Genomic DNA, 13,025 nt, shown 5'->3' with positions numbered 1-13,025 from the left:
TTGCTACATGATGTGTTTCCCTCTTTATGCACTGAAGCTGGCATGTTCCCTGAGTTTTTCCAGCAAGATGGTGCACCACCACATTATGGGTGCCAGGTCCGAGCATACCTAGATGAACAGTTTCCTGGAAAGTGGATTGGTCGTCGTGGGCCATTTGAATGGCCCCCAAGGTCTCCCGATCTGGCCCCCTTAGACTTTTATCTTTGGGGTCATCTGAAGGCAATTGTCTATGGTGTGAAGATACGAGATGTGCAGCACCTGAAGCTACGCATACTGGATGCCTGTGCTGGCATTTCTCCTGCGGTGTTGCTATCAGTGTGTGAAGAGTGGGAGAAGAGGGTTGCATTGACAATACAACACAATGGGCAGCACGTTGAACACATGTTATAAGTGGTCAGAAACTTGTAAATAACTCATGAAAGTTACGACTAATGCCACTCTCCAGTGACATGCGGCGAGTGCTACGCTGTGGGCTCTTGCTGAATGAAGCTAGGACAGCCACTGATGTTTCTTCATTAGTGACAGTTTTCTTGCGTCCACATTTTGTCAAATCCAACACTGAACCAGTTTCATGAAACTTAGCAAGCAGTTTGCTAACTGTAGCATGGGAGATGGGTGGTCTCGTAGGGTGTCTTGCATTGAAATTTGCTGCCCGGTTACTGCGTTCACCAGATATCAACACAATTTCGATCCGCTCCTCAAGTGTTAACCTCTTCAACATGTCAATGGCTGTGAACAAAGAGAAACTTGTACATAACTCATGAAAGAATAAAGTTACGTTGAAACCAAGCACACCATTGTTTTTGTTGTGACATTACCAATAAGTTTGATGTGTCACATGGCCCTCTTCCTATTGAAAAAAACAAAAGTTGTATCCAAGATGGCCGACTTCTAATTGGCCACCATGGTCATCACCCATCTTGAGGAGTTTGCCCCCTCACATATACTAATGTGCCACAAACAGGACTTTAATATCACCAACCATTCCCATGTTATTACGGTGTATCCATATAAATGGCCCACTCTGTACTTCACTGTTGGAAAGCCTGTGTATTTCCACATAAATGTACCAAATTTGTGAGGAAAATACATTTTTGGGTTTCCCACATGAAAAACTCCAGCTTATTCTGCTATTAAGCATTCCTTCTTCTTGATGTTGCCATCACTTGGAAAAGCCCTATTTAAGTACTAGCCTATAGTGCAAGCACCAGAATGATGCTATCTGCTTATGAAAACTCTTCTGGTTCTTCAACACCTCGTGCAGACCTAATTAATCTTTTTTTTTTTTTTTTTTTTTTTAAATGACATCAGAAACAGCAGTATGCGACATTACGTGATGGCAGAGCTTCAGTTCATCCTTTGTCATTTTTTTTTTTTTTTTTTTTTTTTAATAAATAGGACAGGGGGAATGAATGAGAGAGAGAGGGGGCGAGAAAGAAAGAAAACCAAAGGGGAGAAGAGACGGTGAGAAGGGGGGGGAAGAGAGACAAAAAAAAAAAAAAAAAACTCCTGGGTCACCTGTATGGAGAAAAAAAACAAACAAACAAACAAACAAAAACAAACAGAGGAGACAGCAAACAACAAAGAGCAACATAATAATAGAGAAAACAAAGCACCATCACAATAAACTAGCTAGTCATAGATATCAGTATTTACTAAGTAATAAACGATATTGTGCAGCACGCAAGATAGACAGCGCACAGTGTGCTTTGAGGCAGCAGCCAAGAAAGCTTTAGTCCGCGTCTGTGAATACCCATGTGTGCATACCTGTGTGGATCAGCATGCTTGCATTCCAAAGGTTTCTCCATGTAATGATCTGCTAGGGAGTGTGGGGGGGCCACAGCCCCGTCCTCCAGGGTGTGAAGCGGGTATGGAGGAGATCAAAACTCCAGACATCCAGAGGCCCCCAGAACACAAGAGACCATGGAAGACCAACAGAGGGGCAGCCGCGCCACTGTCCCAGTAAGAGCTGAGGAGAGTCCCAGATGAGGGCTCGCCCAGCAGCCGCGGAGCAGAAGTCAGGGGGAGTTGCAGTGACGCGCCCGTGAGCTCCGCCGGCCCCCAGCTGCGCCTGAGTGACCGAGCCCTAGGCCGAGAGGCCGGGGGCACCCCACCTCCAAAGGGGCCCGAGCGAGCCCCAGGCCCCAGGCCCCGACAAGCGGCCGCCAAGGAGTGAGCCGGTGTGTACCCGGACGCCCACCCCCAGACACAAAGAACCACCAACACACCGACACCTGAGGGAGTCCGCCACCGGCAGGGGAAGTGGTGGTGGGTGGAGATAGGCCTCCAAACCTTGGAGGGCCTGAGGTGTCCCCAGAGAGGTGGCGTCTGATACCCAACCTGACATATAGACACAGACATACAGGCACACACAGACACAAACATCCATTCCCACCCTCATGCTCTCATATGCACTCACTCCACACTCAACCAACGTGGAGACAGACATAAAGAGACGCTGTACACACAATCACACTCCCCAAGCGTACTCTACAAACCGGGTCTAGGTACCCTTGCCCCTGGAGGGGGGAATTGCACCCAGACCCAGGTGGTGTTACCCTTTTCCCTGCGGTGGGGAGAGGCAGACCACCCCGACTCCGCAGCAGCAGGGAGGCCCCACACCCCAGACCGCAGTCGGACGGCCAACTCCTCCTACTAGCCCTCCCGCTCCAGCAGGCCGCAGAGAATGGGGGTGGGAGAAGACTCCAAACCTCCCTCCACCCGCTCATTGTAGTGTTGATGCATATGTGTTCTAAGGTGCAATTAAAACCCAGGAGGGCATGGAGCTACCTGCCAAGGAGCAGCAGGTAAGCGCATAGTCCCTCCTGCTAACCCTCAATGACTAAGTGTATTTAAAATTGAGAGGTGGGCAACGACGTCAGGGGTGAGGTATACACCCTGATGGTGATTTGGACTCCGTGATTGTGCCCGCCCCCAAGATCCTATATGTATGTGTAATGAGAGTGTGAATAATGTGAATGTCTAAGTTGTGGGATAAAATTGAGGCAGAGGCAGCCAGAAGGGGACAGGGGGGGGGGGTAGCCTCCTCTGCACCCTGGTGACATACCCCCACTCCAAGGCCCTGCATGTGTGGGTGGTTGTGGAGGAGCGGGAAGAGGGAGGCAGCTGGAGATGGGGAGGGAAGACGACGTCCGAGCCGGCATGGCTACAGTTGTCCCTCACAGTAGGCTTGGGTAGCAGGAAGGACCCCTAGTGGAGGCATGCCCTGGCCTCGAACCAGGAGTATGATGTTAGATCCAAGGCATTAGACTAAAGAGCTGTCATTCTGCAACCCAGGACTGGTTTGAGTCCGTCTAAAGATACAAAACATTATTTTAAATTTGGATACTTTTATCAAATACTTCAAGTTATTTTTTAATTTTAGTTACCTTTGTTGTTGCTGATTTTTGACTTTTCTGCAAAAGAAAACCACTAACAGCAGTACCACTAACAGCAGTACCACACCTATAGAACATGTTTCAAAAACAAAAAAGTAAAATAGGTTATAGTTTAGATTAAATTTGCATAGTGAAAACAAGCTGTGTTAGTAGCAGAAGCTATACTCAAAAAACATGTAGGCAGTAAGTATGGTAACTAACTGTGTATCCACACTTACAGACTACTGTGATTACAATGCCTGGAAGTTTGGAATTGGGCTGCGAAGATGTTTCCACAGTGCTTGGGGTGACTGCCGGTGTGGTAGCTGGATGGAAAGGGATAAACTTAATTTAGTAGTTAACAAAATCAGAAACTGGTGAAATGTGTACCTAAAAAAACAAATCTTACCTCTATTTAAAAAAGAGCAGTCTAATTGAGAAACAAGAGAAAGATGGTTAATAGCAAGAACAGCATCAGTTACTGGATATCAAAAAGGTACCAGGTATTTTGGATCTGACTAAGCATCAGAGGTGCAGAGAGTTCAGAGATCCCACGTAGATAAGACAGAGTGGTTTCCAAATGATATATGGGAACTTTTTCAGGTCATTTTTATGAGTCATGACTGACATGTACATATACATATACGTATACGGGAAATTACTAACACATGCATGGGCCATTTTCAAAAGTGTCAAACAGCCCCTGTCAGCTGCAGCAGCATCTCACAAACTAAAATGGAATTGGCAAGAGAAGAAAGAGCAAGATGGGAGAAAAGAATGAATATGTTTGCATGAAAATACCTGTACAATTTTTGGTCTCTACATATCCTGTGACACCTTCAAATTCACAGGACTTTAAGGAGGTGGAGACGAACAAGCGGCCTCTGTGTTGGCAGATGGTATTGGGTGGAAGCGGACCGTGGGAACAATTTGAAATCTCTTTGTTACCCAGGAGCTCCACGTCGTCACAGAAAACACGCTTTACATCATTGACACAGCCTTCAGTCTCGCAGTAAAATCCTCGCACACCATTTCCACCTATAACACCACACAGTTTATCCATAAAACATCACAAATGAGTTTTTAGTAATGTAAACATTTATTATGATAAAATTGTAAACAATGGGAGAGATTTCTGACCTGATGTGAGGGAAGAGCATGGAGGAAAGAGTCCAGCGATGACGAACAGCAAAACCTCTGTCAAGATAAAGAATACGATCTAAGCTGAATGCTCTTTGATGAGGGGTGCTGACCAGGGCCGGCCCTACGATTTTGGTGGCCTTAAACAAGATTTTATATGTAGTCCTAAAACACTTCCATGACAACTACCAAATCACACACACCGCTCATAACTACATGAAGAGAACACATACACACAAACTACAAATAGGCTAATTAATTAAATGTCTTATTTTAAAGTGTCTGTTAACAATATTTTAAATATGAGCACTAAAGAAAAAAAGAAAAATATTTGAAATGTTATTAGTAAAGTCAACATTTTCACAAGATAAAAGCAACACTCCTGCACATTACAAAGTCTAACCTGGAATAGTTTGGGGCGACCCCCCCTCCAAAAAGCTTGCTATCATATATGATGTTGCAGTTCTACTTAAGATGGTAAGCAATTAACAAGTATATTGTTCTACTGAAAAACACATTGCCTAAAATGAATATATATTCATTAAGTTCTAGCCACTGTTTGCCAGGTGAAAATCACTGTGGTTGCATTTGGTCAATAATAAAAGCCAACTTTAAAGCCCCTTTTCCATTATTACATACTCAGATTGCCTTGATGCAACTTGAGGCAGTACGACCTGCCTTGACTCGTTTTCCATTACAATCAAGTACCACCTAATATGCGAGGTAGTCGTTATAGCAATGAGGCTGAGTGTCCTGTCATACAATTAGTATGCAACAAAGGTGGACATTGAGGCGACAATATACCTGCTGCTCAGTGTGTGGTTTTTTGTCAGACTCGGGAACCACGGCGTTGCTTTCTGTAGTCATTTCCCTCATTGCCAATTTACAAATATGGTTTATATTACGCTCTCATGACTCATCGAGTGACACAACTGACCAGTCAATCGGTGGCATGCAGTAGTCTCGGACTGCTCGAAACCCCAGCGGAGTAGGTACTAAAAAAGTACTTGGCACCAGGTACTACGACCTGATTGAAAACCCTGAAAACCATGGCAATCTAACCCGAGTAGGTACTAATGCCAAAGGGGCTTAAGATGCAAAACAATACAACAGAAAAACAAAACACCCCAAAGGGCGGGGCGGCGGGGGATTCTCTGGCTGGCTGGAGCAGCATCTAATAACCAACTCGCAAAATAAAACAAAAATAAAAACAACCAACAAACACGAAAACACCAGACATTATGATACAGACTTATAATTTGCACCGATGTTTTTTCGAAATTCTATACGCGAAAAGTGAGCGCGAGAGCCCTCGGTGCGCCTGCTCGCTGCTGAAGTCAAAGTAAACTTTATTGTCATCTCCGCTACATACAGTCCAGCATATAGAGAGACGAGATGACGAGGCTCCAGTTACAGCAGTGCAAGTAAACAATAAATATAAGAAGAGTAAGAAAATAAATATACACTTTAGGACCAGGGGTAAAGGGATCAATAACAATTTAAAATTTATAATTTACAGTTTGATGATTTAAAGTCTCACACACAATCTGTCGAAAGGGGAGGGGGGCCAGCTGCTTCCAAATAGAGCAATTTCATTCATAATGTTGTAAATCCAAGCCCATTATGTATTCATGATTTGAATCCTGGGTTGTGCGAAATCCCAGGACCGTAGACAAAGCGAATCTGTGAACTAAGGTGTAGGTCTATTAGGTTATGTTGTGGTGATCCTCGGGTTGGGGGATTTGTGTTCATACTGGAGTCCAAAATTAAAACCGATGGAAGATGGACAAGAAAAGTTCAAAGCCATCAGGTGCTCAGTTTACAAAAAAGAGAAAAGAAGAGGAGGAGAAATGAGCAAAAGATACAGGTAAGCAGATGTGTCATTGGATAATGGCAGGTCATCCTGAAACAATCAGAATCAGAACCAGAATCCTTTATTAATCCCTAAGGAAAGTATGTGGGTTACAGTTGCTCCAAGAAGAAATGGTAAAAATAGTAACAGTAACAGACTAAACTCCAAACAATACATTATGTTACAGATTTTAATATTAATTAGTCATTGTCAGTTGTTGATTTGTCCTGTTCTCATTGTATGACGAATTATGATGGCTGTTTGGTAGCCGTTTGCATACTATGCATACTCTCTCTCTCTTCATATGTGTGTGTGTGCATGTGTGTGTGTTTCTCTGGTGAAATTCAGTATAGTTCCAACAGAGGTTTTATCCTTAATATGTTTTATGTGTGTGTGTGTGTGTGTGTGTGTGTGTGTGTGTGTGTGTGTGTGTGTGTGTGTGTGTGTGTGGCGGCGGCGGCGGGGGGGGGCGCCAGAGGGAGTGTTCGCCCAAACAGGCTAGGACCACCACTGACTGTAGCTATTTACTTAAATATGTTCAAGCATAATATTGTAAACTAATGTCCCCTTGTGGGACAATAAAGAATTTAAATATCAGGAAGCACTGTGTGGCAGGCAGGAGTTGACCCAAAATGCAGGCACTCAGACTCGAGGGATGAACTCAAAATACTCAGCTTTATTTGCTGCCAGGGGAAAAGCATACAGAGCAAACTCAACTAAACTGGGAAACAACATAAACTCACAGGGAAACACGGGGAGATCCACACAGCATGAGGGACAACGCAACACTGAGACAGAGAAACACAGGTTTTGAATACACTGCGAAGTAACGAGGGGAATGAGACACAGAAGGAGGGCACAGCTGGGAGAATGGTTTTGTACTGCAATGGCAGAGAAATTGAAAAAAAAAATTTACATCAAAGAGAATGAGATTAAACGGCTGACTTTGTGCATGCACATTTTTATCGACTGAGGTGTCAAAAGGGTGCAAAGTGCACCAACAAAGTATGGCTGACATGTAAGAGTAAAAAAAAAATGGAAAAATTTGACTAAAAAGAAGATCAAAAAATCAATATATGTGCATATGTTATGTTAGTAGGTGAAAAACTATCATTAAGATGTGATACATGCACATGATCTGCAATTGCCAACTATTAACAATGACTACTGATGACGTGAGTTTGTGTAAGGAAACAGCCCTTCATGTGACTGGTTATGAAAATGAAAAATAAATAAATAAATTAAGTGGAAATAAAAACACTGAGAAATAAGTGAAAGAGCTGTACTTACTTCTAGTGAAAAGGTACAAATTACTGAGGTCAAGTTTAGAAATCAGAGAAACAGTAAAAACATAATTATTAGACTTCAATAAGATACTGAGCTATAGCAAATATACCATCAGTGTTTAGATTGAAAAATGTACTTTGTAAATGCTTATTTGTAGTAAGTATCAACATTTGTTGCTCACAACTCACAGTACATTTCAAGGGTAATAAATGTTAATCTAAGCTCTAACTAAGGACAAAACATATTGTAAAGACATTCTGGGAAGATTATTGGGAAGATTTCTATATGGAGACAAAAGAGTAAAAGTTCCCCCATTCCTTCCAATGGTCATTGTTTTGTACTTCATTCTAAAACTCATAATCATGGAAAAGTTTCCCTTGTCATATTTTTTTCCTCAAATATTATTGAATTGAGTCATAATAACATTTTAAAGGTAAATTCCAGTATGAGACATCTGTTCGTCTGCTTATTAACTACATTCAGATGATAGGGTCAGAATTAAGCAGAAAAGGCATGAAAGCATGGATCCATCCATCTGTGATGGTGTGGGGGATATTTTATTAACACACTTTTAGCCTATTACTACCAACAGGGCATCGTTTAAATGCCACAGCCTACCTGAGTATTGTTGCTGACCCTGTCCATCCCTTTATGACCACAAAGCTTTACCAAGTCTCAACCCAATTGAGCACCACTGGGATCTGGTACAACTGGAGCTTCATGTCATAAATGTCTAAATAACAAATCCTTGTGATGCCGTCATGTCTGAGGAATGCATCCAGCACCTTGTTGAATTTATGCCATGAGGAATTAAGGCAGTTGTGAGGAGCAACAAACAGAGTGCACCTAATATAGTGTCCAGTAAGTTTTTCAGTCTTATGAGACAAACTCACCTAGTTTATCTCCATTATCTCAGTTTTCTTATTAAACTACAGTAACGTTGAGTCATGATCTTCCAGCACTGGATAAGAAAAACCAGAATCAGCATGAGACAGTTAAGATCCAGATTATATACATATAAAGTTTTATTTTATGTTATTTTTTTACTTTTGGAAACGTGTAGTTGGACACCACCACTGAAATCTTTATGAATACGCAATCAGAATGTTTTCTCCCTGAAGGTCTACTCTTGTTTCTATGACTAATATCAGAATCAGAATTGTGTTTATTGGCCAAGTATATGCGCAGACACATACAAGGAATGTGGTTCCAGTAGATGGTGGCTGTCAAGCACAGAAGACTAAGACTAAGACACTAAGACTAACACACACACACACACACACACACACACACACACACGTGTCTAAATATACGTTACACACAGTGTTGGGAAGGTTACTTTTAAAATGTATTCCACTACAGATTACAGAATACATGCCCCAAAATGTATTTTGTAACGTATTCCATTACGTTACTCAATGAGAGTAATGTATTCTGAATACTTTGGATTACTTAATATATTATCATGCTTTTTACAACTACATGAATGTACTATTGCTGTGTGATTTATTACTATTACTGAAGGTCCGCGGCTCCGAACCGTAGTAAAGGGACCTCTGGCTAATACTCGGTTCGAGTTGGGCTCGTAGCTGAAAACTAGCTTTACTTTGTTGTCTGGGTCAACTTTTCTAGCAAGAGACAGAGAGAGGAGTTGAAAGGCTGCTCCAACGGAACTTATTGTTTTCGGAGGAAAACACGAACACAGCGTACAGTCGAGTCTTAATAGCTTACTTACAACTGGGCTCCTCAGGCTCTCTTCTTGGCTGCAGTGGTTATTATTATATTTACATGCTTCCAGCTCCCATTTCTGCTCGATGACAGCTTGTACTTTTCCACTCTCCTTTTTCTTCCTCCTCACACTCACAGACACATAACGTGTCGCAGTCCATTCTCCTTGCAGCATGGACTACATTGCCCACGAGGCTACATTCTTTAGAGCTATGCCTGTAGCATTCTGCCTATTAGCTTAGCACAACAACAACAACAACAACAACAACAAAAAGGCGCTCTCTCACCCAGGAAACATGCAGAGAGAGAGCGTCACCCTGTAACCATAGCAACCACAACGCCGCATTCCCAGACATGGAAACAAATGCTCGACCATCATGCTGACAGACAGCTCTGTGTGGAGGAGGACCAGAGCACTCTGTCATGGATCTGTTATTGAGCAGGGCTTCATCGTTGCAATACACCCTAATTACACTGAGAGCACATTTTTCAGGCTCGCAATAAAACACCTGCACGCCGTTTCCACCTGTAACACCACACAGATTATTCATAAAACATCTCACATGAGTAGGGTTGCCAACCGTCCCTTAAAATACGGAATCGTCCCGTATTTAGAAACAAAAGTACACGTCCCGTATTGAGCTAATAAGGGACGCACTTTGTCCGGTAATACAGTGAGAATCAAAAGTAGTCTATAACTTTTAATGGAATTAACGCTTTGTTTGAAAACATAATTCCCAGCCCCTCTCCTGCTTTGTGACCAATGAGCTGACAGCACACTTATGACAATTCGAGTATGACAATTCAGATTACCGCTCATCTCATTGGTCGAGGAAAGGTCGCTTGCGGAGAAAATACCGGAAGACAACAGATGACCACAACAAGAAGCATGGCCAACAGGGGAACAAACGCCGACACTGCGGTGCAAGTCTCGGACGACAGTACACCTAAAGCTGGGCAGACACTGTGCGATTTTTTTCAGTCACGTTATTCAGCTCCTGCTCAAACTGCACGATTGACTCGCAGGGGTTAGAAGTTGGTAGGTCACGATGCAGGGTCTCACACTATACCGCCCGATGCTCTGATGCGACCTGAGTGCTCACACTGTGCCTCCATAACATGAAGGTTATAACAGAAAATCTGTCGCTCGCTCTGTCTTTCACTCACACAGACACGCACCACCACCATCAACTTTGCTAAATTGCTAATGAAAAACATTGATCAGGCAGCTGTGATTGAGCAGCAGTGTAAATCCAACTATTTTCACATCGAAAAGGCTCGGATGAGCTTTCCAAAGTTCTACAAGTTGTGCCTCCATCGCTTGTGTCCAGATCACACGCTGCACAGCCGTGCTGCGCCGTCTTTTTCACCAACGTTTACGTTTGCGAGCGATTGATGATCGGGAGCTGGTCGTGAGGTGTTAATCACTTCTCGTTACCCCACGTATACTACACGACGCACGATGAAGGCCAAAATCGGTCCGATCACTCAAAAATCGGCTCAAAATGGGCCAAAAATCGCACAATCAACTTCAAGTCAAATGGTTAAAAAAATAATTTCACACACAAAAAAAGAGCTAGAAAATTCACCACACTGGGAAGGGTGAAGACAACTGGGTCGCCCGGCCCTGGCCACGAGGTGTCCCTTATTTATTTTTCAGGGAGTTGGCAACCCTACACATGAGCTACTTTTAAAAAAAATCTTGAGATTAGTATAGCTGAATGAATGAATCACCTGCTGCGAGAGCAAACAGTCCAAAAGTAAACAGTAGCAGGTCTATGAAGAGAAAAATAGAAACTAAATTCGAGCCTTTCTGAGTATGAACACTTTTAACTTTAAGTAACGAATCAGAGACTTACTATTCATGTTCAACACCAACGCTTCAGGATCTGAGCTGGAATCCTCTCTCTTACACGGTTTGATGACAGTCTGAAGAAACTCACTGTTTAACCCTTCATTTAAGTGTGGCTTAGGCCCATCCGGAAACGCTGCATGACTCATTCAGTTGTGAATGTGAAAGAAGTCTGCAACCATCACAAACTAACATGCAAGAACAAAAAAGGCCTTTCCTTTGACACTTTAATTTGCCAGATTTGCATCTTGTGCACAAAAAAATGCATTTAAAAATATTTTAATTTAACATTTTTCATTTAGTACTCTGAAATGCTCTTTTTTAAAAGTATTCTACGGTTATATTTGGGAGAAGTCTATTTAATATTGTTTTAATTGATGGAAATGCACCACTCCACTTAATCAGTACTCTAACAAATTTTAACTGTGACACACTGAGCATTTATCCCCCAGTCCCATTTTTTTCACAACCCACTTGATCAGATGCCACTGGAGCGTATCTTTTAGCTCAGCTTTTCTGTTCTCTTCCCCCACCCTGCCCGGTTGTGGTAGCTGTCTGCCTACACGAAGCTGTTTCTTCCTGTAAGTGGGAGTTTCCCTTCCCACCGTAAAAATGCTTGTTGGGGTTTTCTAAAGTACGAAGAACATATTGGGCACTATATATAAACATACCTGACATGACTGAACGGGAGATAGATGAATAAAAGTACCACCAAATGTTGGTTTTTTGTATGGCAAGTATTAATGAGTAATATTATAATTATTAGATATTTTCTTGAATTAAATATATTTTTACTGGCACAAAATGTTGCACAAGGCTCTGCCTCCCATTCTACTTTTGAAAACTACAAACCACAAGTAAGCCAGCAGTCTGAGACTGAAGTGCTCTGTAAGGATAATGAAGTACTATGAGGTCTTTAAGGTATGAAAGGGCTGATTATTTAAGACCTGTATGTTATGAGAGGGATTTTAAATTTGATTCTGGAGCCAATACAGACGGTTCCACATATTTGTTTAATGTTCATGTTGAAATACATATGTTGGTCAAAAATGACTCCAAGTTCCAGAGAATTTTAGGAACGAGTAAAATAAGTTGAATGAACTGACCAACAAATTCGTCACTCATTAAAGAGTTTTTAGGAACATCATGTGAGCAGAGAGAAATAATCACAGATCTGTGATGTTGTAAATATTAAATCATGCAGATGCTGAGAGTGATGATGGTAAATGGCCTGTATTTATATAGCGCTTTACTAGTCCCTAAGGACCCCAAAGCGCTTTACATATGGACTGCCAGACCGTTGCTCTTCCTTTCTTCTCTCCATGGTTACAAAGGGACGGTCTGAAATAAAAAGATCTCTTTCAAAAACAAGAACGTATAGTAAAATTCATATATTACATATGCATATAGTGCTTATTACTGCTGTAGCCTTCATGGTACTGACTTTTTTTTAAAAAAAACATTTAGTTTTACACATCTAGTCAAAGATATGCTTGTCTGTGTATTCAGAGCATGCCACGAAGAAGATGATAGAGGTTCCTGCACTTTGTTATGTTTCATCTTCACTGTGGATTAATGAAATCTAGTGGACATTTAAAGTTTGAAATAAATCAAGCATAATGACAAAAATAGTGAAAGGGGAGTGATTGTTATGCTAAAATAAAATACTTTAAAATGAAAAGGAAACACAAGTTAGGAAGAGCAAGTCATATTGTGTAGTCTTCAGGGTGAAAGTGCACACTGTAAGAATAAACTGCAATAGCACATGGACTGCTGCACGTCTGCAGCT

General features: G+C 42.0%; 1 protein-coding gene across 5 annotated transcripts; it reads right to left on the bottom strand.

Moving 5' to 3' along the window:
• Positions 1–483: 483 nt before the first annotated feature.
• Positions 484–11,381, bottom strand: LOC309719777 (uncharacterized protein). Of its 5 annotated transcripts, XR_014280316.1 has the most exons (8): positions 9,388–9,646; positions 4,518–4,574; positions 4,179–4,415; positions 3,787–3,807; positions 3,617–3,703; positions 3,390–3,465; positions 3,148–3,314; positions 484–1,266 (listed from the first exon to the last, which is right to left on the bottom strand). XR_014280316.1 is itself a non-coding variant. In XM_082556148.1 (7 exons), exons 1-7 carry the CDS (start codon positions 11,248–11,250, stop codon positions 3,266–3,268), a joined length of 534 nt encoding a protein of 177 aa, XP_082412274.1. In that variant the 5' UTR covers positions 11,251–11,381; the 3' UTR covers positions 1,366–3,265. The 5 variants fall into 5 exon arrangements, 2 of the variants coding, with proteins under 2 accessions (XP_082412274.1, XP_082412273.1); XR_014280315.1 differs by lacking the exons at positions 484–1,266; positions 9,388–9,646 and adding an exon at positions 9,672–9,904 and having other exon boundaries at positions 1,366–3,314; XR_014280317.1 differs by lacking the exon at positions 484–1,266 and having other exon boundaries at positions 1,366–3,314; positions 9,392–9,646.
• Positions 11,382–13,025: the final 1,644 nt, after the last annotated feature.

Source organism: Aulonocara stuartgranti (assembly GCF_965226115.1).
Source record: "Aulonocara stuartgranti genome assembly, chromosome: 12".
Classification (NCBI taxonomy): Eukaryota; Metazoa; Chordata; class Actinopteri; order Cichliformes; family Cichlidae; genus Aulonocara; species Aulonocara stuartgranti.
This window is presented reverse-complemented; position numbering and strand designations above follow the sequence as displayed.